Source organism: Rhinoderma darwinii, chromosome 1 (genome assembly GCF_050947455.1).
Source record: "Rhinoderma darwinii isolate aRhiDar2 chromosome 1, aRhiDar2.hap1, whole genome shotgun sequence".
In the NCBI taxonomy this organism is placed as follows: Eukaryota; Metazoa; Chordata; class Amphibia; order Anura; family Rhinodermatidae; genus Rhinoderma; species Rhinoderma darwinii.
The window spans coordinates 625084419-625111637 of record NC_134687.1 but is presented as its reverse complement, the minus strand read 5'-3'; the positions used below and the strand labels follow the sequence as shown (position 1 = coordinate 625111637).

General features: G+C 42.7%; 1 protein-coding gene across 1 annotated transcript in view; it reads right to left on the bottom strand.

Annotated features, from left to right (window-relative positions):
* Positions 1 to 488: 488 nt before the first annotated feature.
* OXCT1 (3-oxoacid CoA-transferase 1) overlaps positions 489 to 27219 on the bottom strand; it is a 78168-nt gene continuing 51437 nt past the window's right edge. Inside the window, exons 14-17 of the mRNA XM_075842329.1 lie at positions 14469 to 14558; positions 2517 to 2597; positions 1406 to 1507; positions 489 to 647 (exon numbers count right to left, since the gene is read on the bottom strand). Coding sequence (XP_075698444.1) covers positions 606 to 647; positions 1406 to 1507; positions 2517 to 2597; positions 14469 to 14558 — 315 coding nt within the window. The 3' untranslated portion in view covers positions 489 to 605. The remainder of the gene's footprint in view (positions 648 to 1405; positions 1508 to 2516; positions 2598 to 14468; positions 14559 to 27219) is intronic.

Genomic DNA, 27219 nt, shown 5'->3' with positions numbered 1-27219 from the left:
CACCTTACTTTTACATTGTAGGCTTTATGCAATCCTATGCAGAAAATCAATTTCACACAATTTGCGATAACTGCAAAACGTATCCAACTTTGTTGTAATGAACTTGTTTTATTGCCGTGGAGCACTACACAAGTACAGAACACTTACTCTTCTTCGGGAAGGCGAGAATCCCTATAAAGGAATTACCTGAGTTTGGGTGCAAGTGGTCATTCAGCAAACGCCTCCAGTTTATTATTTGGGAATAAGCATTAAAGGAACACTGAGCCTAACAGTTATGTCTAGTGCAGGGCCCAAGTGGGTGGAGCATGACACAGGCACGCTCTCTTTGGCCAAAGTGCATGACCAAAGGATTCAAAGAGCACCTGTTTCACATAAATCCGTAAATCCTCGCCCAGTAGCGGGGCAAGGATGATGCGGTTCGGTGATCAGACAACTTCACACAGGGTTCATATAAAAGGAAAAGAAAAAAACACCAGGCACCACAAGGGTTAATGAAAATTATTATTTTATTAAGTCCCATCACTGCCTCCAGCCCCATGTAACCAGTTGATAGACCATCTTTATAGGCACAAGTTGTTCTTCCATCAAAAATATTGACAAAAATGTCAATCACTGATCTGCTGCACAGGCTTTAGGTCGGGTGAAACCTGAAAAACAAACAAAGGACGAGTGAAAACCATCAATTCTTCTCTAATCTATTGGAATTGTATGTGCAGCCGTTTTGGTTTCCTGTTCACATCATTAAAAAAAAAAAAACTCCCCGTCTATTTGCTCTATTAGGGCATATGGATGTCAAATGGGGGTCCCTCACTTGGGACGCCCTTCTAAGCTAGAATGGAGAGGCAATTCTGTAAAAGCAGCATCTGCTCTTGGGGATTCGAGACCTCCATGGACAGCCATCCATTTGGATGGTCACCGTGTAATACTACATTTAGTCTGCAGTGGCCGCTGCAGGGGAAATGTCTGACTGGCTGTGGTTTCCAAGCAAAATAAGTGGATCGTCATGGTTTTTCCCTTCTGAAAGGAGTAGTCTCCCAAATTCGCGCTTTGCTAAAACCGTGTGAAGATGAGAGGCAAGATTTTAGTATTGATCGGGAGAATATTTTTTAACTAAAATTATATAAAGTACATCTCCCCATTTGCTGCTTTTTATTACCAACTGTTCACATTCGAGGTATGGCGTCTGTTATGAACAGAATCCACAACAATCAGCCGGACTTGTCATACAACGGAAACCACCAGCGCCCGATGGACCACATTGACTTATAATAAGTTCTGTTGGGCACAGGCGTGGCATTTTGAACAAAGCCTCCTACGCAGAGGTCAACAGATCTTTAAGGCCGAGTCATTCAGGATTGAACCCGTAGAAAATAAAAAAGCGCTAGTCTTAATGTCAGCTACTCACCGCAAAGTCACAGCCTGTACATTTCTTTATATCATCTACAGAAAGTCCTTCTGCAATTTCTATGAGAGTCAATCCGTTCTTCTTGTCCACATCAAAGACGGCCTATTTCATACACAGGAGTAAACTGCTGGTTATATATATATATATATATATATATATATATATATATATATATATATATATATATATATATGTGTGAATGAATAACAGGAGGTGCTAGCGACATTGTACCGCAGTTGGGATTCAATAACAAGATAATGATCTCATCATCTCCACTACTGGACTCAATAGCGGTGAAATGAACCCATTAGCATTCAGAATACAGCACATCCTCCGCGACACGCACTAAAGCAATATTCACATACTGCACGCCGCGCAACTTCAGAGTGTATGATTTATTTAGGCTTTTAGCATGTCTATTTCCAGTCAATTTAATGCTTAAAAGTTTAGAAATAAATCTAAAAGCAGGGAAAAAAACAAAATCACACTAAGTAAAATATGGAGAAAACATTCTTTAAATTTGACACCTGTTGATGTAACTTCTTGAATTTTTGGAAAAACACAAAGTGTATATAAAAAACGGACCCGTCCGGGTATTTAAAGGTTACACAGGGTCCCCACAGATGGGCTTACACTCTAATGAAGACCGCTTTTTATAAATAAACCGGTGGCAAATATGGCTGACGCATCGCTGCAATTAATGGAATTATTTTCTCACAATGCATGTTCGGCGGCTGGCATATCTGAGGGCATTTGGGAAGTTTGAGAATGAGCCATAAATTCCTTCCTACATTCTGACTGGTCTGAATTGATACTTATGTGCATGTTGTCTCGTTGAAAACATTTGCGGTAGAACCTTAATCTGTGCAGCAGGTGCAAAAGACCATTTTCCCCCGAAATGTCCCCTTTAAGATCCGCCATTTTTATCACGTTACCATGCAGATCCATGGTGAACTAAGCCAGATGCAAATTCTACATTTCCAGCCCATCCCACCCTCTGAGGCATCTGTCATTTATATGCAATAGAGCGAAGTGCGTCAGCCATATTGGTGTTATGTCTTATATACAATGATTTTCAGACACTGGGGGGCAGTATAATGGGATGTTTTACCTTCTCTGTGATGATACGATCCACGCAGTGTTTCCCAGTAAGCGGCAAGTTGCATTGTCCCAGAATCTTGTGTGTGCCACCCTATAATGAAGCACAAGAGTTTATGTTATGGTATGGAATCAATTCAGACATTGACAAGGTAATTGCTCAAGATCTTCACGCGTTCTGACAATTTTACATCCAGAAATTCCTACCTCGTAGCCCATTAAATGCAGTACCGTATACAGGCAGGAATGTACAATAACGGTAATGAAAGACAACTCCCAAACCAATATAACCATATAGGACTGGGACTGCCACCAGGTCAGTAGGTATATACACTGGGAGGCCGATGGCAGTAAAAAATGGTCACCATAAATAGCTAAATTCTGCGGTTTCTAAATAATTAGAAGGAAATGAATATGGCTCGCCATTCCGCTAGGAATATTGCAGTCAATACAGGATTGTGTGGGACCTGCACAGATCACAGCGCCCACCGATTTTAACCAACTACAGCACCCACTTAGTCTGTATCCCATGTCTGGTATTCTAGATCAGCCCCAGTGAAGTAAATACACAGGAAAACAACTAAGCTGCATCACTGGACACAGCGAACGTGTGTGGTTAGACCTGAAGGGGCCACGGAGTATGTTCTAGCAATATGCCATGAACTATTTTTATGGAACCCCTTAAAAAAAACAGATTGAAACCTGCATGGGTTGTGCCAAATGATAAGATCAGTCCCAATACATCTGATAAATTCTGGCTACATCCATACGTAACGTTTAATAATCATGTAATAAAATGCCCTATGTTCTTGACCGTAATCATAATGCTGCCATTTATTAAACTCCTGCCCGATCGATTGTTTCCAAAAACTCATAATACTTGGATATAACCTAATTCCAAGGGCACTTTTATGGGATTTATAAACTACGTCATCTCATCTCGCCCTAGATTTATCTAAGACGTAATCAGTAACATAGACAGAGATTGTGTAATTAGCCATAAAGTGGTGATCGATAGTTGTAAACCGTTCAGACCTGACCAATCAAGAACAGAATGGAGATTCATATACAGTGAAATCAATACATCAGGTTTCAATATGTAATATAAAATAGGAAGCCATGCAATCTTTCAGGTGTTCTAGTGGGGCGTCTTTACTTTAAAAAAAGGGTCTAAAAATGCATGAATGAGAAATCCATCCAAATTGATCTTGTGATCTTCAAACAGGTGTCTGATATAGCAGATCAATGAGTTCATGAAATCAGCAGTGGCCTGAGCTCAGAGACCCCATCAGCTGGATCTTCAGACCGGTCTATGAAACGTCAGAGCTTCGATTTTGTATTTCACCTTTAACCTGTGGTACCTAGTCTAAAGAACGTGGAATGAATGCTTTGTGGTTACGCTTAGGGTATGTTCACACGCTAGACTAAAAACGTCTGAAAATACGGAGCTGTTTTCAAGGGAAAACAGGTCATGATTTTCAGAAGTTTTTTTTAAGTCACTCGCGATTTTCGCTGCGTTTTTTCTGGCCGTTTTTTTTTTTTTAGCTTTTTCCAATAGAGTCTATAAAAAACGGCTCAAAAAAACAGCCCAACTACTAAAAAAAAACGGCCCATCGGAACAAAACACAGTTTTTCCCATTAAAATCAATGGGCAGATGTTTGAAGGCATTCTGCTTCCGATTTTTCGTTTACAGCCTGAAAAACGGCCGAAAATGGGCCGTGTGAACATACCCTTAAAGTGCACCTACAGGGAATTGAAAATTTCACATTGCTCACTCTTAAAATCTCATGTGCAGAAGTTTTGTGGAGCGTTTCCATTCATAGCTCAGTCATTTGTGCTGTAGACCTCTCCTCACTAATAGGAAGTTTTTATCTGCCATGCTACAGATATATTGGGGATGCAGCCTGGTAGCTCATATACCCCCCCCCCCCCCTCGCACAATGCAGAAACTGCGGGCTTGATACAGTGCAGAGGCTGCTGTGATCACATGACTTTATTAAATCACCAAGTTCCCTCTACAGACAGCTTGTAATTCCCTGCTTGGGCAAGATATTTAACTTCTATATAAATGAATACAATAAATAAGCGAATAGAACAACATACTTCGCAGCGCTGTACAAAGACGGTCATCCTTCACATCGGCCCGTGTCCCCATCGGGGCTCAAAAATTTAATTCCAAACTGCCCTATCAAGAAGTTTTTGGGAGGAAACCCATGAAGACATACAAACTCTATGCAGATGTTGTCCTTGGTGGGATTTGAACTCCAGACCTGTGACTGAGAATCAAAGATACAGCTCTTGGTGCCTTAAAACTAAGGGTATGTGTACACGATGAGAGGCTTTTACGTCTGAAAAGACAGACTGTTTTCAGGAGAAAACAGCTGCGTCGTTTCAGACGTAAAAGCTCCTCCTCGTATTATGTGAGGCGTCTGTGACGCTCGTAAATCTTGAGCTGCTCTTCATTGACTTCAATGAAGAACGACTCAAATTACGTAGCAAAGAAGTGTCCTGCACTTATTTGCCGAGGCAGTCAATTTACGCGTTGTCGTTTGACAGCTGTCAAACGACGACGCGTAAATTACAGGTCGTCTGCACAGTACGTCGGCAAACCCATTCAAATGAATGGGCAGATGTTTGCCGACGTATTGTAGCCCTATTTTCAGACGTAAAACGAGGCATAATACGCCTCGTTTACGTCTGAAAATAGGTTGTGTGAACCCAGCCTAAGCAGTCCTCTCTCTGAGCAGGGAGGAAGTAAAGGGCTGCAGTGATTCAAGTCTCCTATTCTGCCCCATAACTAAATGAATGGCTCGTACAATTGGCAAGTGAATGAAGCTAATAAACCGCATAAAACGATCATTGTTAAATTCTAGATTAGATACATGAAACTACAAACATCCTAAGAGTTTTATACGTGGATCACCAGTGGTACAGTAACTATTACCTTTCGCCACAATGGTACAACATTAATTTGGTCCTCTGAATCTCATGACATTTTATATGGACCCGATTACGGACTGATTATTCTCGTGAAGGTAAATTGCTGGGTTGAAACTTACGAGGGTTTACACAAAAATAATTACTGTATATCCTTTGGTGTAGTTTGGAGGCTAGAGGACACATAAGGCTGCCCGATTGCGATTTGAAAACTATAGCTACCACCTCCAGAACCAACATCAATCTTTGGATGCAAAATACCGATGCCAACTACTCTAGTGAAGACGGGATTTAAAAATCTTGTTCTGAACTGCAAGTTTTGTATGTACTGCACTGCTATAGGGAAAGATACGATTACGTCCTCTTCACGATCTACTGACTACAATGACCGATTCCCTTTAACGTGAAGCAATATCATTGACTATAGAGGCCAGCTAATGGAGATCTATTACAAAGAGGCTTGATTTTACATTCTTTTTTGTTGCTTTAGTCAAACTTTGCGCAGTATAAGGAAAAAAACAAAAATATGGCTGCCTGTAAACCAAAAAGAAGCCTAGATTTTGCTGACTGGTCTTAAAGGGCTTCTTTTCTCAGGACTGTAATAAATATTGATGGCCATTCCATAGGAGCGCCATGTCCCGTTCATGGCTTAAACAGTGTTGTACATAATGTGTACTTAGTAAAGTGGGTTTTTCCGTGTTACTGGTGGTGATGACTTCCCCAGGGGTAGCGAGTTCTTGTTGTATGGTATCCCTGGGAAGTTCACGTGCAGTGATGGTCCAGGGCGCCATTTTGGGGGAGGTAGTTACACCCCTAGTGCTGAAGCCTCTAAAACTCGAGTAACAACATCCTCACACATTTTGAGTAAGGGAGGTGGAGCCTCAAAACATACAATAAGGGACTGGGTATTGGCGACAAGTTAAGCGTACATACTGTTAAAGGGAACCGGTCACCAGAATTTCACCTATTAAACCAGCAATACCTGGTGGAAGTGGATTAAAAAAATTTTTTTTTAATGTAAGCTATAAATTATGTCAGCACTGTACCTTTAGTATTACATTTTTTAGTGCTCCTGTGCCGTATGCTAATGAGCATAAGAGAGTCATATCTTTGTTTGAAAAAGAGTCATATCGTCAGTCCTCAAGCCTTTCCAAGTTATCCCCTTCTCAATTTTGATTGACAGATCCTTGCCTCCCCCCAACACACACGACATTCCGCGCTTTCACATCGATGTCCGGTTCTGGTGCATGCGCACACTAAGACACCATAGCGGCGCATGTGCAATAACTACATTTCAGGTCCGAGTAGGGAAGGGTGTCAGACCATACAAGACTGGCACATGCGTGCTATCTCCGATAAGATTTTGGCATTCAGAGCAAGTCAGTTTATGGCGGTGGGTGGGCGTAAGAAGGGGAAAGAATGAAGCTGCCGGATTACCATAAAAGGCGCAAAATGTTTGCAGACCGTTATTTATGGTCGGAGAAGGAGTCTAGGAAAGGGGAACAACAATGTACTTTTGACCGCAGCGGCCAGCGAGGGGTGTGTAGAGTTCAATAGGTGAAATGCGGGTGACCGGTTCCCTTTAAGTAACACAGATCTGTCCTGCCATGAAGATACGGATGGAGTGTGAAGCGACTACCTTCTACAGGCACGTAAAATAGATAAAAACATGTAATCAGTGCCAAAAACGCCAGATGGGGCCGGAGCTGCCGAAGGCTCTAAACAGCCATATTGCCAGCAGGGCGAAGGTCTGCTAGAGAGTTAAGGCCAGGCAGGGCAAAAGCCTCCGAAGGCTGTAAAACCAACAGTGCAGAGTCCGCAGGGGGCCTGCTAGAGACTTCATGCCAGGCAAAGCGGGAGTCGCCACGAACGGCCCTAAAAACATTGACAGAGTTGTATAGGGACAAAGTCATCATCACGGCCAGCGATTTTACACAGTTGTGTTTGTAGAGACTGTTAGTGAGATGTTCTTGAAAGTTACAAATACGCTGAGAGCTCCAAGTAAAGAAAACCAATTTCCAGGAGAGGCTGGACTGCAGCCCAAAAGAAATAAGGGGAAGACTCCATGACCGCTATAGGAGGGAAGGGGTTAACAATTGTGGGGCAAGTAGGGGTCAGTGCAGGGGAGGGCAAGGAGGAGTTGTGGAGGGGAGGAGTAGAGGGTTGGCATAACGTTCTTCCCGCTGTTTTCGGCATTGAGCCGGAAGAGCAACAGCGAAAAAAGCAAGCTCTTACCTCGTGGATGGCGTCCGCTCACAAGATGCTGGAGCAGCTCCTCATCACGGCCAAGGGTGGCTGGAGGATGAGGTCACTGCGCTGGTGGATTGGCTTACATGTGTGCGTGCTTGTTTTCTTTTCATTTCAGATCAGCGCCCGTGCCTGGTATGGCTGTTAGGGCACTCATATGTGCATTGGGGGGGCCCTGAGGGTGGATGTCCGCCCCGATGGTCGTCAGCTACGCATTCTGCATACTGACGCGGTCCTACATTGGCTGGGATTCAGAGGTATGTTATGGAGCCGGGTATTGACAGAGTTTCAGACATACTCTAAATTAGATCGGGTTCAGGAGGTCCTGGTGTTACACGTGGGTGGGAATGATTTGGGGGTGCACCCCTTTCGGGAGCTGGTGAGGGATATTAAGCACGATATTTTGTGCTTATGGGCGTCGTATCCGCGCCTAGTTGTAGTCTGGTCTGATATAGTCCCTAGGAGGCATTGGCGGTTGGCAACGTCCGTGGATAGGATTAACAAAGCCCGTATTAAAGTGAACCGGGCGGTGGCCAGGAATGGTGGCATTTGTGTGCGTCACAGGGCTTTGGAGTTGGGAGAAGTTTAATTTTTGGAGGAGTGATGGAGTGCATCTTACCGAGGTTGGGATGGATTTGTGGAGCCTGGCCCTAGCAGAGGGGAATGAAAGGGCGGTGGTGGTTTGGAGGGACTCAAACTGGTGGGGGGGGGGGGTCGCATCGGTGGTATGCGTCCCCCAGAAACCTATATTATTTGTAAGACTTCATAGGGTGTTATCCCTTTGAAGTGGTCTTCTAGTGGTTGGAGCCATCTGCAGAGGTGCCTCCGAGCTAGCTGGTGGTGGTTGCAAATGGCTAACTCGAGGTAAAAAAAAAAAAGAAAAATGGCTTCAAGGACTTCCCCTGCTGTAATGTTATTATTGATACTGAATTAGAGGAGGAATTCTTTGGTTGAATGTTTCCGATTAAATTGCATTTTTCTAAATGTTGTAATTAATAAACGGCTGCTGTGGCCATTTTCACATCCAACCTCGGTTGTCACGTGTCTTTCTTGGGTTGGGGGGAGAAAAAGGAGAATAAGAAGGTTCAACAGCACACGACTCTACTTAGGCAGGTCATGTATCAGTGTCTTATTTTCTTTCAGATTACAAGGGGTCGCAGGGGGGGGGGGGGATTCCTGTGTGAACTTTACATACTATTCCCTAAGGAGGACGGCTACAACCCCATATGTTGAGGATACCACGCTACCTGAGGTCACGTGGCCGGTGCTCCTGTTACAAGTGTACTGTACCAAGCCGTTCACCTGTGTCCATCACATGACTAATTTTTACCCACTGGAAGTAAACAATAAAAGTTCCTATTTAAATAACAGCAAGCAGAGTTCTTGAAAACAGTGAGAAACGGATACAGAAAGTATGTCGGAAAATCATGTACGAAATAACCAAAAACCCACCATATTTGTAGTGCATCCTATATTTTCCCCACTGAGCGCTGCGAGTGGAGCCACCCTGACGGAACATCCGAATGGAATTTTTACCAAATTGATAGAAGGGGACAACAACAAGTTACTTCTATTTACCGTCAACTTTTTGGGGGTAAATGCTCATCCGTGCCAATCGCATTAAACACAATCCTACTTTTACCCAACGGCACTGCCCTGAAAATGAGGAGTCTATAGAGGATGCGGAGAGTAATCTGGCTGAAGAGGAGCCCAAGCCCTGTAATGGGAGTCCTTACCCCGCATCACGTGAGCAGATCCAGGACAGACAGCAGCGGGCCCTCCAGCAATTCTAGCTAAATATGGCACACCAGAAATGAAAGCTGCCGAGTACAAGGCAATACAATTATTCCATTCTACGACGCGCTTTTGTCACATATTGCCTTAAACTAGATTACGGCAAGCAGAGAAACAAGACAGGCATCCGGAAAATGAGCCGTTACCATAGCAACAGCTCTCCCTAAATAACACATCCATCTCCGTTTAGCTATTCAAACACTATCCATTAAATACAGAGCCTTCGGATTTGTGTTTAGATCCGGGTTCATTTCAGTATTATTTGCGGCTGGTCACGGAGCGGATAGACACCAGGGGCCACAAAAACATTATATCCTAAAATACCTGCAGGGACGAACACTGGTTATTAGAGCACTTCCCCTTTAAAAATCCCAGTCCCTATGGGGCTATACAGTATTATGTAAATCAGGCTTAATCATACCATACTGAAAAGTCCTGCAATTGTTTTTAACATACGGTACTTCTTAAATTAATTCTGAAACATTTTCAGATCTGCTTTCTGTCAGTGAATGGAAACATGCTCGTTTACATCCAGAAGCTGAAAATCCACCCTGTCAAAGGTTCACATCTCCTTACGCAATGGCTGGGCTTGTTAAAGGGTTATTCCTAGTTTAAAGCGATGGTATATCGATGTACCCTATACTTTGTGGCGGAGATATACATGCTTGGTGGCTCAGTCTGTAGCATGCCATAAACCAGGCTTCCGTTTTTGCACTAGGTAGTCACCAGCAACGTATGGTTTAGAATTCTTCCCTACATTATGGGTTAACTTTTGACCGTTTAAATATTAATTTTTTCTTCGGATGTCACATTATTTATTTTGGACTGTTAACTATATGAGAATTTCTTAGGGTTCGTTCACACGGTTTGTTGGCGCCGATTTTGACACGGAAACCATCAGAATCGGCGCCAAAAAAATTCAGAAATTGGCCCTCACCCATATTGATTTAAATGTGTGGCAGAGGCGTTTTTCCCCCCACGGGCTTTAGGACGCTCGTGGGCAAAAAAAAAGCGGTATGTGCCATTAAAAAGCAATGGGAAGCAGGAAAAACCTGCGGCGCTCGTTAAAGCGTTATTAGCCCGCGGTCCTTGCATTAGCTTCAAAGGGCGTGTGCGAAAAACGCTGCGAAAAACGCTGTGAAAAAAATAAGTGCAGGCAGTTCAAAATCTGCCTCAAAATTCCTGAAGGAATACATACAATATATGGAGAAAAGTACGGTATTACCCCCCCCCCCCCTCTTAACACCGCAATTCAATGATTTCCTTCAGTCCCATCCGCACATCCGGCACTCGCCCTGCAGTCACTTTACAGCGACCCATTCGATCACTGATGTCTGTAAAGAGATCATGGACCTCCAGCGCGGTCCTGTAATAGGACGCCACCATTGTAACAAGTCAGTTCTCCCCTCCTCGATATTCCACCATCACCTGTGAGTGCCATTATTGTAAAGGGGAAGGAACCGCAGAAACTCCGGAGACCACGTAAAGTTACAGAGCGGGGGCGCCGAGTGCGGAGGAGCGTAGTGTATAATAGTCACCAACGCTCTGCTGCCTCCATGTCAGAGGAGGTTTATACTCTGCAGTTATGAACATCCGCACAAAAACTGCCCGGGAGCTTCAGGGCAGGAGGCCAAGCAGCTGCATGCCAGCCTTACATCACCAAGCACAATGCCAACGTCTTACGGAGTGGTGTAAAGCCGCCGCCACTAGACTCTGGGGCAGTGGGAACGTGTTCTATGGAGTGACGCTGCTCTATCTGGCGGTCTGATGGACTGGACTGAGTTTGGTGCCAGCCTGACTGCATTGTGCCAGCTGTATAGTTTGGTGGAGGGGGTGGGATAATGCTATGGTGGTGTTTTTCAGGGGTCGGCCCCTTCGCTCCAGTGAAGGGAAATCTTAATTCTTCAGCATACCAAGATATCTTGGACAATTGTAGATTACAACTTTGTGGGAACAGTTTGGGGTTCAGGCCTATTTTGTTCCTCATGACTGGGCCCAACTGCACGAGGTCCATAAAGACGTGGTTCGGGGGAGTTCGGAGTGGAAGAACTTGACTGGCCGCAGAGCCCTGACCCCAACCCCATCCAACACCTTTGGGATAAACTAGAATTCAGAATACGAGCCAGGTCCCCTCTCCCAACCTCTCAAATGATCTTCTGGATGAATGGGCAAAAATACCCACTGACCCTCCAAAATCTTGTAGAAAATCCCCAGACAAGCGGAAGCTGTAAAACGGGGGACCATCTCCATATTAATGCCTATGGAAATAGGATTGGATGTTATAAATGCTCCTGTAGTTGTCCCAATGCTTTAGTCTATATATCGTGATAGGGATACCAATAAAAGGACTAAACCGTAACCCCTTCCCCTATACTCACATCATAGCCATATAGAGGGAAGAATGGAGCGGGCTCACAGACTAAGCCCGTTCCATACAACGCAGGTGTCGGCTGTATGTTACAGTCGACACTTCACTATAACTAGCGTGATCGCGCTTGAGCGCGATCCCTCAATTAACCCCTTAGATGCTGCTAATAGCGATCACGGCATCTAAAGCGTTAGAAAGATGGGCGACCCCCTCCGACAGCCCATCGTCCCCCCCCCCCACGTGGGGTACCGATGGTTGGCATGGCAGCCTGGGGGCCCCCACGGTCTGCCGTCTTTCTACTCCTATTAAGCCCTGCCAACCAATACACAACTTTCTGCTCTGAAAATCCCAATTCTACACCGGACGTCACAGTTCCAGGCCCCGTATGCGTACAACACTTCTAGTAACGAATCGGGGGAAGGACAATTGTAGATACGCAGACACATGGATCTGGGTTTGAAAACCGCCGGCCTAATTAGCCAAACCTAATACACGGCTGTACGAAGAGAACGAGCAGAACAATGCGCCAGCAGTGACTATAGCCGGCGCTGAAGGAACAGCCTGTTCTATGTAATGAGTGCAAATCAATTTCACACCATATTCACAGCATTAGCATCTGAAAAGAAGCAATCGCGAGACTAGTAAGAAGCTTTGTAGACTGCTGCGGTCATCTTAATGACATAAATTCTACCTAATGAGCCGATCATTGAAAACATAATTCTCCATAACTACACACAAGTCATTAGTGGAGCTCCTCTCACCGAGGCCACGTTATGGATGCACAATACAGCAGTTTGGAGATAGTCCTTAACGTGGGGGGATGATGGTCGAAAAAGTCCTTCAATTCTGAAACCGGAGGATCTGGGATCCATCGTAATTCCCAACTTTGCAAAAAAAATAAAAAAAATGTCCTGTCGTAAATCGCCCATTGGTCCTTGATGCCCCTAATGCAAATCCTTGGGGCATGTGGCGAGTACCTCAGAAGTGGCCATGTAGGGCAGTAGCTGCCAAAGCTTTTTTTTTTCTTGGACTAAATCGCGGGGACGCTTAATATCACATCTCTAGAGACTCTGCAGTTGAAGTTCAATGCTCATCACCGCTACACTGCCAATGCTTTAAGGACCTGGGTGAATTTCCCTCATTTAAAGGGTGTGTACACCTTTGCAATAAAATTGATTTATTGCAAAAATAAAAGCAATTCTGCAAAGGTTACAGTTATTTCAATTTTGCATCTACAGCTCCTTGCAGACCTATGCGTCTCTATGGTAACAGACTACAAACAAACCTGTGCAGTCTGATCCTGCAATCATACTCCCATCTGTCCCCTACTTTTTGATCTAAGAAATGTAGATTAGCACAATGTAGGGAACAGATGGAAAGTCCTTTCTGATGTCTTCAGGACACATGCTTAGGATCTGCCTCAGATCTTTTCCTACGGTGATATCGCGTGATATAAAAATTGCCCCATCAAGGATAGGCAGCTCTGGAGCAGTTGGCTCCCAATCATTGACACTGTACTTCTGACAAGAAAAAGGAGCACGTGTGACAACACCAGGAGGCTGCACTGTAAGCCACCAAACTATCGGCTTGCATCGTGTACACATATAGCTGAAGTGATTGAACACTAGATAATATATCGTCTGTATGATCACCAAGAAGCAATAGGGGATCTATATTTATCAATAAATTGTCATTATATAAATAATTCAAGAAAAAGGGGGGGGGGGGTATCCATAGGGATAAAAGTAGGCAAACCTCCCTACCATACTTCAGACTACATGAAACTGACCATTTGGAGAGTGGAGCTTTATTTCATGAATGTGGGGGAACCTGATGTAGTTTTTTTTTTTTTTTGCTTAGCGCAATAAATTGGGGTTTTCAGACCAGGGCTTTCTTCCTGTTTTTGAGAAGCTTCACTAGGATTCCATGGACAAGCAAGGCCCATAAATTGCTATACAGGTAACTTGTCTATAGTATCACACAATGGACCTCCCAGTGTAAACCAACCCATGGATGCCCAGGCTAATTGTGAGCTCCTTGTCAAGCCGAAATCTTAGGGACCTCTCTCCATACAGAGGACAGGTAGCCCTGTTCTGGACTCTTTACCAGGCCTTATAATGATGTAATACTGATCATCTGTGGTCTGTAGGGGCGATGATTAAAGAGGCTCTTTGCTTAGGACAATCCCTACTGGTTAGAAAGGTTCCTTGACAATAGGCTGATCACAAAGTCCCCCTGCTGAGATCATCAGCGATCAGCTGTGATCTGTGGAAAAACGCAGCAGTGTTACATTTCCTTGCAGCGCCACCACAGGGGTCATTAAGCATTACACAGTGTCCATTCAGATCAATGTTCGTCTGTGTAATGCAGGACAGGACAGGTCCTCTAGAGAGAGAGAGAGAGAGAGAGAGAGAGAGACGCTCTCTATAACAGTTCTCCACTTTGGCCAAGAGATGAGGACCCTGAACGGAGGTGACCCTCTATTACCACAAAATGCCCTAATAAGGTGCAAGAAAGCAGGTTTTCTAAAACTATAGAACCCCATTAAAAGAGATATACTGTATACCTGCGTTTCATATAAAATGAAACAAGAAAATAAATATAAAAAAAAGTCTTACCTTAGCTGAGTGTTCCATAGTCACAACTACTTTTGTTCCGGAGCTAGAAACCAAGTCCATGGCGCCACCCATTCCTTTTACCATCTTGCCCTGAAATGGTGAAAAAATAAATAAAATAGGCGATTCACAACAGAAAAACTCAACGCAAGTAGACAACGTAGACATGAGACGTACATGATCATGGTGGTAATAAGGGATATGAACAGGAGTCACTAACGCAAATTTGATTATGGCCACAAAGACAGACCCGTTATAATTTCGGTTGTCTTCAAACAAGCCGGTTTAATGGTGTTTTTGTGGTAATTGCAGCATAAAAACACCACAAAACCTGGATACATCCTCATCAGAGACTTCACTTTCATTAAAGTTTTGGGTTACTGGTCTTTTTTTTTTTTTGGACACCGTGAAATAAAAGGAAGTTTGTTGTGTCTGATAATCTGCCATTTGTTCTTCTGTCGGAACTGCTAAAGAATCTCAGCTACGGGTAACAAAACCTATAGACGTCAAACCGTCATTTTCCATTTTTTAATCCGTTTTGAAATTAGCAAAGTAGAACCAAAGCTCCCGGCATGCCGTGTCGATGGGCCTTGTACACAAACATTGCTACACTTGCATAAAAATCTAGAGATGATTGACTTAAAGGGAAGGTGTCATGAAATTATTATAATAATAATAATAATAATAATAATAATAATCCTTATTTATATAGCGCCAACATATTACGCAGCACTTTACAATTTAGAGGGAACATGAAACAAACAATATCAGACAATACATAGTGACAAAGTTCATTTACAATTCAAACCTGGGGAGTGAGGACCCTGCTCGCAAGAGCTTACAATCTATGAGGACATAAGGGAGACACAAAGTGTAATAGTGTTTGTTCTGTACAATAGTCCAGCCATTTTTATATACACATGTGGTGGTAACATAAAGCTGGATGAGCCGGTCACCAGCCAGTATCCGTGTATGACGGACATGAAGAGAAGGAGTGTGAGGGAATCTTATTCTGATGACTAATCTAAATGGAGGGCCATGGAAAGGAGTCAGATTAGGGAATGTTATAGGCCTGTCTAAATAGATGTGTTTTCAGGGCACGTTTAAAACTGTGGATATTGGGAATTAATCTGATTGTCTGGGGTAGCAAATTCCAGAGGACGGGTGCAGCACGAGAGAAATCCTGGAGACGGTAGTGGGAGGTTCGGATTATGGAGGATTTTAATCTAAGGTCGTTGGCAGAACGTAGAGCCCGAGTAGGGTGGTAGACAGAGATGAGGGAGGAGATGTAAGGAGGTGCAGCTCTGTGGAGAGCTTTGTGGGTGAGAGTAATAAGTTTGAATTTTATTCGGAAGGGGATGGGCAACCAGTGCAGTGACTGGCACAGATTAGAGGCGTTGGTGTAGCGGTTGGTCATAAAGATGAGCCTGGCTGCTGCATTGAGGATAGATTGGAGAGGGGAGAGTTTAGTGAGGGGAAGACCGACTAGTAATGAGTTACAGTAGTCAAGACGAGAGTCAATCAGAGCAACAATGAGAGTTTGGCTGTTTCCTCCGTAAGAAAAGAGCGGATTCTGGAGATGTTTTTGAGGTGAAAATGACAGGAGCGTGAAAGTGATTGTATGTGAGGAGTAAAGGAAAGATCTGAGTCAAAAATAACCCCGAGACAGCGGGCGTGCTGCTTAGGAGTTATGATAGTGCCACACACAGAGATGGAGACATCAGGTTTAGGGAGGTTAGTAGATGGTGGGAACACAAGGAGCTCAGTTTTAGAAAGATTCAGTTTCAGATAGAGAGAGGACATGATGTTAGAGACAGCGGACAGACAATCACTGGTGTTCTGTATTAGAGCAGGGGTGATGTCACGGGAAGAGGTATATAATTGGGTGTCATCAGCGTAGAGATGGTACTGGAAGCCAAGTCTGCTGATGGTTTGTCCAATAGGAGCTGTGTAGAGAGAAAAGAGGAGCGGACCTAGGACTGATCCCTGAGGAACCCCGATATCAAGGGGAAGAGGAGAAGAAGTGGAACCAGCAAATGACACACTGAATGAGCGGTCAGAGGGATAGGAGGATAGGAGGAAAACCAAGAGAGCAGCGTCCTTGAGGTCAATAGAGTGGAGCATGTTAAGTAGGAGTTTGTGGTCTACAGTGTCAAAGGCTGCAGAGAGATCCAAAAGAATCAGGAGAGAGGATTTACCGTCCGATTTAGCCGCCAAGAGATCATTTGAGACTTTAGTAAGTATAGTAGTATATACACACACACACATACACATATATATACATAATATTGCTTTAAGTATGATATTAAAATAAATTTTATTTATTTGTGTTCTTGTTTTCTACGTTTTACTTTTCTCTTACTTCTCTATGGGGGCTGCCATTTTTTTTTCATCTCTGTATGTGTCGATTAACGACACATACAGAGATGGAATACGGCACATACATCCCCATAGAGAATGCGAATGGGAGCCGTTCCATTCACTGCAGCGTACGCCGTCTGTGTGGGAACGGCGCATGCGCCGCTCCCACACAGACCGAAACGAAGCTTGTTAGAGTGAAATCCGGCGCCATTTTCATGTTGACCGGAAGCCGCTGCCGGACTGTAAGAGGACGACTTCCGGCCATATGTTCAAGGAAGCGAAGACGCAAGGAATAGGAGCAGAGGCGGCAGGAGCAGGTAATGTGATGTGTGTATTATGTTCGTGTGATGCGGTCTGCTGAGCACTGTATCTAATCCTCCCACACTGTGCAGTTGCTAAGAAAATGGCGGCACACAGTGTAGGAGGTTTGAAGATTCTAGCCAGAATAAGGGAGGGGGGATTGTGTGAGGACACTAGAGCGAGTGTGTCTACCCCAAATTTGCAGCATAAAGCAATGAGGTTGCTTTACCACATTGACCATGCTGCAATTTTGGGAACTGCTCCCTCTAGTGACCAGCACATAGAAATGTTATAAATTAGAATCTAATTTATAATAATTCCTGACTTGTGAAAAAGTTAAAAAAATTAAAACAATGTGTAATCAGGTAAATAATAACAAAAAAAAAGCGACACATTCCCTTTAAACAACGTATGCACTAATTTTACAATATGTAAACCACCCTGCCCCCAACTTTATTACGTTACCATACCACTGCAGTTTTTCCTGTATTAGTGCAATGCTGGGTGTTCTATTTTTGTGTTAATAAGGCTCTGTTCACATTGGTGTTATTGCTGGTCCGTTAGGATTTATGGCATTTGACAGCACAGACTGAGCTATTCTTACCGTTAAAAATACAGAAATCCTGAAGGAAACTTGACGGACGCCATTATAAAAAAATAAATTAAAAAAAAAAAGTGATCGGTCAAGATTCTTCGGTACTCGTTCTATATGGAAGCCTTGATGCTCCGGTAACCAGAGCCTGAGGATTAAGAAATTCCCATCCCTTCGTGGTAACAGAACACAGACGCAGTGTCTGAGCCGGACCTAGAACGCTCGACTGGGGATCAGTACAACATGCAGTTTATTATGATCAGTAAAGTTTCCAAGAACCTGCGACACAGAAAATGACATACAATATTACCAGGAAGACGTGACCCATCTCCCATGAACTTGGTTTCCACAATATTCTACGAGGTCGTCCATGGATGTGTAATCTATGCGGTGAACAACGTTGCGATTGCAATCCCGTTCTAAGAGGAGGCCTGAAGGCTGCACCACGACTACAGGTCAATGAGTCAGACATATTACACAAAGAACTTGCTGCTTATTTGTAAGAACATAATCCAGAAGTCATAAGAGGGTCAACGTGAATGCAGGGCCCCTGTACAAAATAATAGCTGCCGGCATCAAAGAAGAATTCTATAGTAAGCCTTCAGACCAGACAATACCATGTAGCTGCAGAGACTATGTGCAGCACAATACCAGGAAGACCAAAGCCCTCGGGTCACCACTTCTTCAGGACAATGTATGCCCCTACACCAGATAAACAAAGAATGAAAATGGCGCCCAATGACCCGATTATATTTGAGCCGGTTATGAAATAGTTAAAAGATTAATATAGTCCCTACTTGCCCGGTGCATTAGCATTATTTGGGAAACTTGTGGGGAGATTTTTCAATACGGTAGCAAGCCGCAGGAATTAACGGGTTGGCAAAAGTGGTGCTTTTTGATCAAAATATTGCACGTGGCATAATAAATGTAGTGCATACTGTGAAGCACGTTAGAGAAAGGCGTAATGACTAACAATTTGGGGCACGCCATGTTCTGCAGTTTTCAATGCAATTCATGACAAATTTCTGGTGAAGATGGCTTAATAAATCATTACATTACTTAACTAGTACGGATTTTAAATTCCAGCCTATATTATACTCCCTTCAGAGCTGCACTCACTCTTCTGCTGGAGGAGTCACTGTGTACATACATTACTTATCCTGTACAGATCCTGAGTTACATCCTGTATTATACTCCAGAGCTGCACTCACTATTCTGCTGGTGGAGTTACTGTATACAAACATTACTTGTCCTGTACAGATCCTGAGTTACATCCTGTAGTATACTCCAGAGCTGCACTCACTATTCTGCTGGTGGAGTTACGGTGTACAAACATTACTACATAAATTGAATTAGATTAGGAGATCTATGCATTCATTGTAAAATGGCAAACATACCATTTATGTGGCCGTGTATGCCACTGGTTTGGTGCAATTTGTACCAGCATTCGGGCACATTTTTCTACGTAAAGTTTCATCAACATTGCTGCTTAGAGTCATAAAGTTAACTGAATCCGCACACAAGTTTCACAAAGTTACTGAAATCACTAAACATACGACCATCTAGTCCAAGTCCCAGACGTCCAATCTCCGACATAAGAACACCCTACTGAATAAGCCCAGCAGAACAAGCACCCACGTATCCTTCAACTTCATCACACCAAACGAGAATCCTGTTTTGAAGCTTCATTCATGACATCTGGACTCAACTCAATAAATACCAAAACCAAAAAATAGGTAATTAGGAATCGGCAATAACCACTGATATTCCACCCACATACATACATATATATATTTATTTATCTTTTTTTTTTTTTTTTTGTACTGCGGCTATGCAACTGTCCCATCCCCCATTAATTTCCCCTATGTGTCCTCCATCAAACTGTATGACATGTAGCACTGCATGACAATTATAGTCCTTCAGTGAACAGCCAAGCAAATTTACTGCCTGCTCTCTCAGCACATTTCACAATAGACCTAAACATTACTAAAAAATAAAAAAAATGAATAATTTTACATAAGTGTTAAAAAACAAAAAACAAACAAACAATGTCATATGGTTTCAATCCAATGTAGGAAGTGTCGACATAGCTGTATAAGGTCTTGTTTTTTGCGGGACAAGTTGTATTTTTTAATAGCACCATTTTTAGGTACATATTATTTATTGATTAACTTTTATTAACTTTTTTTTGGGGGGGGGGGAATAGAAAACAATCTGAAATTTCGCCACTCCTTTTTGCGTCCTAAATCTACGCCGTTTACCGTGTGGTATAAATAACACAACAACTTTATTCAGCGGGTTGTTACGATTGCAACGATACCAAATTTGTATATTTTACTACTTTTACACAGTAAAAACGCTTTTTTTTCCAAATGATTTGTTTTTGTGTCTCCATATTTGAAGAGCCGTAACGTTTTTATTTTTTCGCCGATGCGGTTGTATGAGGGCTTTTTTTTTGCGGGGCGACTTGTAGTTTTTATTGGTACCATTTTGGAGTAGATGCGACTTTTTGATCACTTTTTATTACATTTTTTTTAAAGTCAGTATTCACAGAAAACAGCAATTTTTCCATAGTTTTTTATTATTTTTTTTACAGCGTTCACCGTGCGGGTTAAATAATGTAATAGATTTATAGTCGGGGTCGTTACGGACGCAGCGATACCAAATATGTGTAACTTTTTAACTTTATTTTGTTTTTTTAATAGTAAAGCAGATTGTAAGGGGAAAAGCTGGGTTTTTCATTTATTTTCACTTTTTTTTTTTTTAATTAACTTTATTAAACTTTTTTTTCACTTTTTTACTAGTCCCACTAGGGGACTATAATATGCGATTCTGCGATCGCATTTATAATACACTGCAATACTTTTGTATTGCAGTGTATTACTGCCTGTCCGTTTAACACGGACAGGCATCTGCTAGGACATGCCTGCGGCATGATCTAGCAGGCATTCACTCTAGGCAGCCTGCGGGCCTTTATTAGACCCCCGGCTGCCATTAGAGACACACACTCGGCGATCGTATCGCCGGGTGTCGGTGGGGGAGAGAGGGAGATCCCTCCTTCTCTCAAAAACCACTCAGATGCGGTGTTCGCTATTGAGCACCGCATCTGAGGGGTTAAACGTGAGATCGATACTAATATCGATCTCACATGGCAGAGCAGGGACGCTCCCAGCCCTCAGCTGCCTCTAGCAGCTGAGAGCAGGGAGATCTGACAGCTCCCTGCTCTGTTTACTTATTCCGATGCCGCGACGTAAAAAGTCTATGGCATCGGAATAAGGCCCGTTAGCGACCGACGTAAAAACACGATGGGCCGGTCACTAACGGGTTAAGTGCAGGTGGTACGACTACAAAGCTTGGATCACTATAGAACTCTTTGGTCATCCAGAAGATTTATATAGGGGCAAACATTGACTTTAACACATTCAGGACTAAGCTCGTTTTGGCCTTCAGGACCAGCCCTTTTTTTTTCAAATCTGACATGTGTCACTTTATGTGATAACTCTGGAATGTTTTTACCTATCCAAGCGATTCTGAGATCGTTTTCTCGTAACATATTGTACTTTATGTTTGTGAAAAAATGTGGTCGATAAATTCAATATTTGTGAAAGACACCAAAATTGAGAGAAAATTTGCAAAAATTAGCATTTTTCTAAATTTAAATGTATCTGCTTGTAAAACAGATAATACCACACAAAATAGCTACTATTTCACATATCCCATATGTCTACTTTATGTTTGCATCGTTTTTCAAACATTAATTTTTCTAGGACGTTACAAGACATTGAAATTTTCTTGAAAATGTGGGAAATTGCTGCGAAAGTTCTAACAGCTATTTTTTCAGGCTTTGAGGGCCTTAAATATTAGAAAATGGCCATAAAACACCCCATGTTGAAAACTGCAGACAGACAGTGTTTTAACCCTTTTAACCAGATCACAGAAATTAAAAGCAAAGTAGAGGTGAAATTTACAAATTTCATATTTTTTGCCAAAATTCATTTGTAATAAAAAAAATAATCTGTAACACAGGTTTTACCCAAGAAACACAACTCAATATTTATTGCCCAGATTCTGTAGTTTTGAGAAATATCCCACATATGGCCCTAGTGTGATAATGGACTGAAACACCGGCCTCAGAAGCAAAGGAGCACCCAGTGGATTTTGGGGCCTCCTTTTTTTTTAGAATATATTTTAGGCACCATGTCAGGTTTGAAGAGGTCTTGTGATGCCAAAATAGTGGAAACCCCCAAAAGTGACCCCATTTTGGAAACTACACCCCTCAAGGAATCTAGGGGTATAGTTCGCATTTTGACCCTACAGTGTTTTTGCTAAATTTATTGAAATTAGTCTGTGAAGATGAAAATCTACTACTTTTTTTTCTGAAAAAACATAGAATTTTCACTTTTACAAGGAATAAAAAGGAGAAAAAGCACCCCAACATTTGTAAAACAATTTCTCCCGATTACGGCAATACCCCATATCTGGTTATAAACTGCTGTTTAGACCCACGCCAGGGCTCAGAAGAGAAGGAGCGCCATTTGGATTTTGGAGCGCAGATTTTGCTGGAATGGTTTTCAGTGCCGTGTCACGTTTGAAACGCATTTGGAGGGACCAAATCAGCGGAAACCCCAGAAAAGTGACCCCATTTTGGAAACGACACCCCCTATGGTATTTATCTAGAGGTATTTTGAGCATGTTGATCGCAAAGTTTTAGGTGTTATTTAGGTTGTCTTTTTTTGTCCCTAAACATTGCATTTGCCTGTACAAATAACATGTCGTGCTAAAAAAGCATATGACCAACAAATGTGTCCGTCCGTAGAGTTAAGAACAGCATCTCGCTTTGATATATAGTAAGTTAAATTGGGAAAATTTTAAAAAATATATGAAACTGCTTTGAAATGAAAGGCAATATATTTGAAAAGTGGAGGAAACAAATACTGAGCATGTTCACAGAATAAAAGGACACCCATTGGGCTAAATATATATAGATTTTTTTAAAAGGGACTGATTGTACAACGTCTCATTAGCACAATCAATCCCTATATGAGGGACAAACGTGCCAAGTGATGCTGGAACGCCATAACAGATCCCTGCCCCGCAAGGTAGGAACTGAAATGTGCGCAAAATAACCAAATCACCTGAAGAATATATAAAAGAGCAGTGTACAACACCGTATGTATAAATACAGTAAAGGATCACTAATCCACAAATTATTGTCAGCTTTACCAGCAGTATTATCGGGTAGAACAAGTTGCACAAAACCATAAAACAAGGCCATACTGCACTGATCAGGAACAGCTCGTATACCCTCCAAATAAAAAGAGCTATGCCCGTATCACCAAAAAAGTATAGCATTGGTAGGTGGTGACCCCCAAAAAATGTAGGGTGTATACAAGAAGAGGGATCAGAAGAGACTCAGTTGGGGGTATTTCTGTTGGAAAATGCTGGCCTAGAATAATGTGATTTACATTACTTGCAGTACCCTCCCCTTCTGGGTTTCCAAATATTAGAGTCTTCATGACCTTCTCCTGGAATTGCAGGAAGGATTCACGATTGCCTGCATACCTGGACACCACAAACGCATTTTAAAATGCAATTTGGGTGGGGTGGACGACCAGCTTTTTGTTCCATGTTTTGCTCTTACGCATGACACTATATGGTTTGATCACTTGATCGGATAGGTCCACCCCACCCATGAAGCGATTGTAGTCTGGGATGCAGGTAGGCTTGGTGGTTGGGGTGCTGGATCCACGTACTATAAACAGGTCTGCTGCTAGAATCAGGTATGGTGGACAATATATGTACATCCCTTTTGTCCTTAACGAGGTTCTGTCACCACATTATATAAGTGGCCTATCTTGTACATGATGTGATCGGCGCTGTAATGTAGATAACAGCAGTGTTTTTTTTTATTTAGAAAAACGATCATTTTTGACAGTTATGACCTATTTTAGCTTTATTCTATTGAGTTTCTTAATGAACAACTGGGCGTGTTTTACTTTTTGGCCAAGTGGGCGTTGTGGAGAGAAGTGTATGACGCTGACCAATCAGTGACCAATCAGCGTCATACGCTTCTCCCCATTCATTTACACAGCACATAGCGATATAGCTATATCACTATGTGCAGCCACAAACACACACTAACATTACTGCAGTGTCCTGACAATGAATATACATCACTACCAGCCAGGACGGGATGTGTATTCAGAATCCTGACACTTCACTAATACAATCCTGACACTACAGCACAGCAAGTGTAATCTCGCGAGATTACGCTGTAAACTGTCATTTCAAAGGAGATTACACTTGCTGTACTGTAGTGGCGGGATTCTGTTAGCCAAGTGTCAGAATTCTGAATAAAACATCACGTCCTGGCTGGAGGTAATGTATATTCATTATCAGGACACTGCAGTAACGTTAGTGTGTTTATGTGGCTGCACATAGCGATATAGCTATATCGCTATGTGCTGTGTAAATGAATGGAGAGAAGTGTATGACGCTGATTGGTCAGCATCATACACTTCTCTGTACAACGCCCACTTGGCCAAAAAGTTAAATACGCCCAGTTGTTCATTAAGAAACTCATTAGCATAAAGCTAATATAAGTCATAACTCCGTCAAAAATGATTGTTTTTCTAAATAAAAAACACTGCTGTAATCTACATTACAGCGCCGATCACATTATGTACAAGATAGGGAACTTATAATGTGGTGACAGAGCCTCTTTAAATTTAAGAAAGCGAAGATTATCGCTGCAGACGGCACTACCTTTCTGCAACGTCTGCCCCAGCAGGGTTTTGGGGAGGCCCTTCTGATTCTTCCAGAAGGTGCCACAGGCCACTGTGGATCTGGACGAAAGGGACTTTAGGAGGGGCATACGGTTATAAAAATGGTCCACGTATAGGCGATATCCCTGACCAAGTAAAGGGTGTATCAGATCCCAAACTATTTTGCCACGGATACCAAGAAATGAGGGGCAGTCTGGGGGTTAAATTTTTGAATCTTTCCCCTCAAATTTTAAAAATGGTGTGTGTACCCGGTGGCACTCGCACACCTTGTATGTTTTTATGCCGTACCAGGCCCTTTTGTTTGGGAGGTATTGCCTGAAGTGCAGCCTCCCTTTGAAATTTACGAGGGATTCATCGACCGCTATATTTTTCTTCAGGGGTGTAATTTTCTGAAAAAGTTATTTTCTAGTGGTCGATGACAGGCCTAATCTTATATAGCCTGTCATAATTGGGGTCCTGGGGTGGTGGGCAACGGGAATTGTCATTATAATGCAAGAACTTGAGCAGGGCCTCAAAACGTGTCCTGCTCATCACCGTACTGTAGAGGGGTGTATTGTACAATGCGTCAGAGGACCAGTAGTCCCGGATACATGTTTTTTATGAGGCCCATGTTTAACAATAGGCCCCAAAGCATGTGGTGCTTTTCGGTTTTCATTCATCCTTTTGACAGCTGTTGCGCGAATCACGCTGTTCTCACGGAAGTGCTTTCATGCGACATGCGTGGTTTTCACGCAGCCATTGACTTCAAAGGGTGCGTGATGCGCGAAAAACGCCCAAAGAACGGACATGTCGTGACTTTTTTTCAGCGGACTCACCCCGAGTAAAAATCACGCACATGTCTGCACGGCCCCATAGACTAATATAGGTCCGTGCAACGTGCGTGAAAATCACGCTCGTTGCACGGACGTATATCCCGTTCGTCTGAATAAGCCCTTAAGCAGTTTCTGCCATAGTTGGATCAGTTCTCTGCTCTGGCTAATAGAGGAGGGGGTCCTGAGCAGGTATTGAAATACTTTGGCTATTTAATGACGGAGCCAGTGACCAATTAGATTTGTGAGGGCACTCTGTCATTTTCTAACTATCTGCAGGTAGTCCGCGGCTTCGCTCTGAACTCGCCAGGCTTTGTGCCGGTAACTGAAGCCGCACTCTTGATGTGACCTGTAATTACGGCCTCCCCGGTACAGCAGAGGCGAATTGTGAGAAGTGTTTGTAATTACCGTGTTTTACAAATATTGCAGGGAATAAATATTACAGATCGAGAAAGGTCAGCATCATTATTTACTTTATTCAACCAGTAATGCTTTGTAAATGACATTTACTGGAAACGTTCAATGTGCACAGCGTACCGAGAAGAAAAATCTCATAGCACCAAAATCAGCCGGCAAATAAAACCATTCATTTTTAATCTGGCCTATATAGTATTATCCATATACATGCATTATGGGGGGGGGGGGGCCTCCACCCAAAACATACAATGCCTGATGCTCTAACTCCGGATATATGGACCATAGCCGGGTCGTTTCTAGCTCTTAAAGAGATATTGACCTTTTTCGGTTGTGCTGAAGTAGCTATTTTTGTTATCAATTCCTAGAAAATCTAGGCAACAAAACTTATATACAAAAGATGAGTGATGGCCAATATGGCCTCCACTACAATCCTCGCGGGAGTCCAGATTCTTATTGGGGGGGGGGGGGTCTGAACACGGCATAAACACAGATTTCCATTAAGTACAGGATTGAATAAAATATGATACAAGACGGCTGTTTAGGAGCTTTGCCGGTATTGGACGACGAACATATTACAAGCATAAATTCTCTGGCAAGTTCTATCCAATAAATCAAGTAAAGGATCAACCGGAGACCAATACTACATGAGGATTTGTCAGCGGTACGGCCGTTCTTTATTACTAGCGACGTGATAATGGCAGCAAGTCACTCACATCCCCAATAAATTTCACATCTGAGTAGGCTGCAGAGGACGCTTGGTAGGTAAGCGGCTGTATTTATTTCATACTACTGGGGGAAAGGTATGCAATTCCATTTTTTTCTATTTTAAAGTGGTTTTCTTAAAGGCTTTGAACCCAGCCGATATTACTATTGGTATTAGGGAGACCTCAGCAGTCCGTAAATCATCAATATAGTGTTGCGAGATTTAACTTTTGGTCTATAGGCATTGCAAGCCGGTTTAGTATGGAAGATAGTGACTAGTATTAAGAAGTTTCCTCGGTATCCAAGCTGTTTGTTTGTTTAATTACATGTAGCTGACGATTAGCACCATGCTGGGACTTCCTGCTATGAACAAGGAAGAAAGAGCTGCATCATTCGTAGTCCATACACAGATCTGTTCACTTTGTGTGTGCAACATCTGCAGTAAAATATTGGAAAATTAAGAAGAAATGGACATTATTGCATGGCCACACAAGTAGATTGGTGAAAGGCTCCGGACCATATAACTCCTAACCACTTGTGGCTACAGGAGAACTATAAACACAATGCGGATCAATGGTGGCATTCGTCCACTTTTCTGTCATGCTAGATATTACAATGTAGAGAAGTATAAATTCAAGGCACTCATTGTCCGTATGTACACCCGAGAACCGAAAATAACTAGAATTTTTTTTTCAACTGAACGTCTCGCTGCAAGCAATGTGTTTGACAACGGTATTTTTCTATCAATCATATTTGGACACTTTCACAATTTTCTGCAAACTGATTGA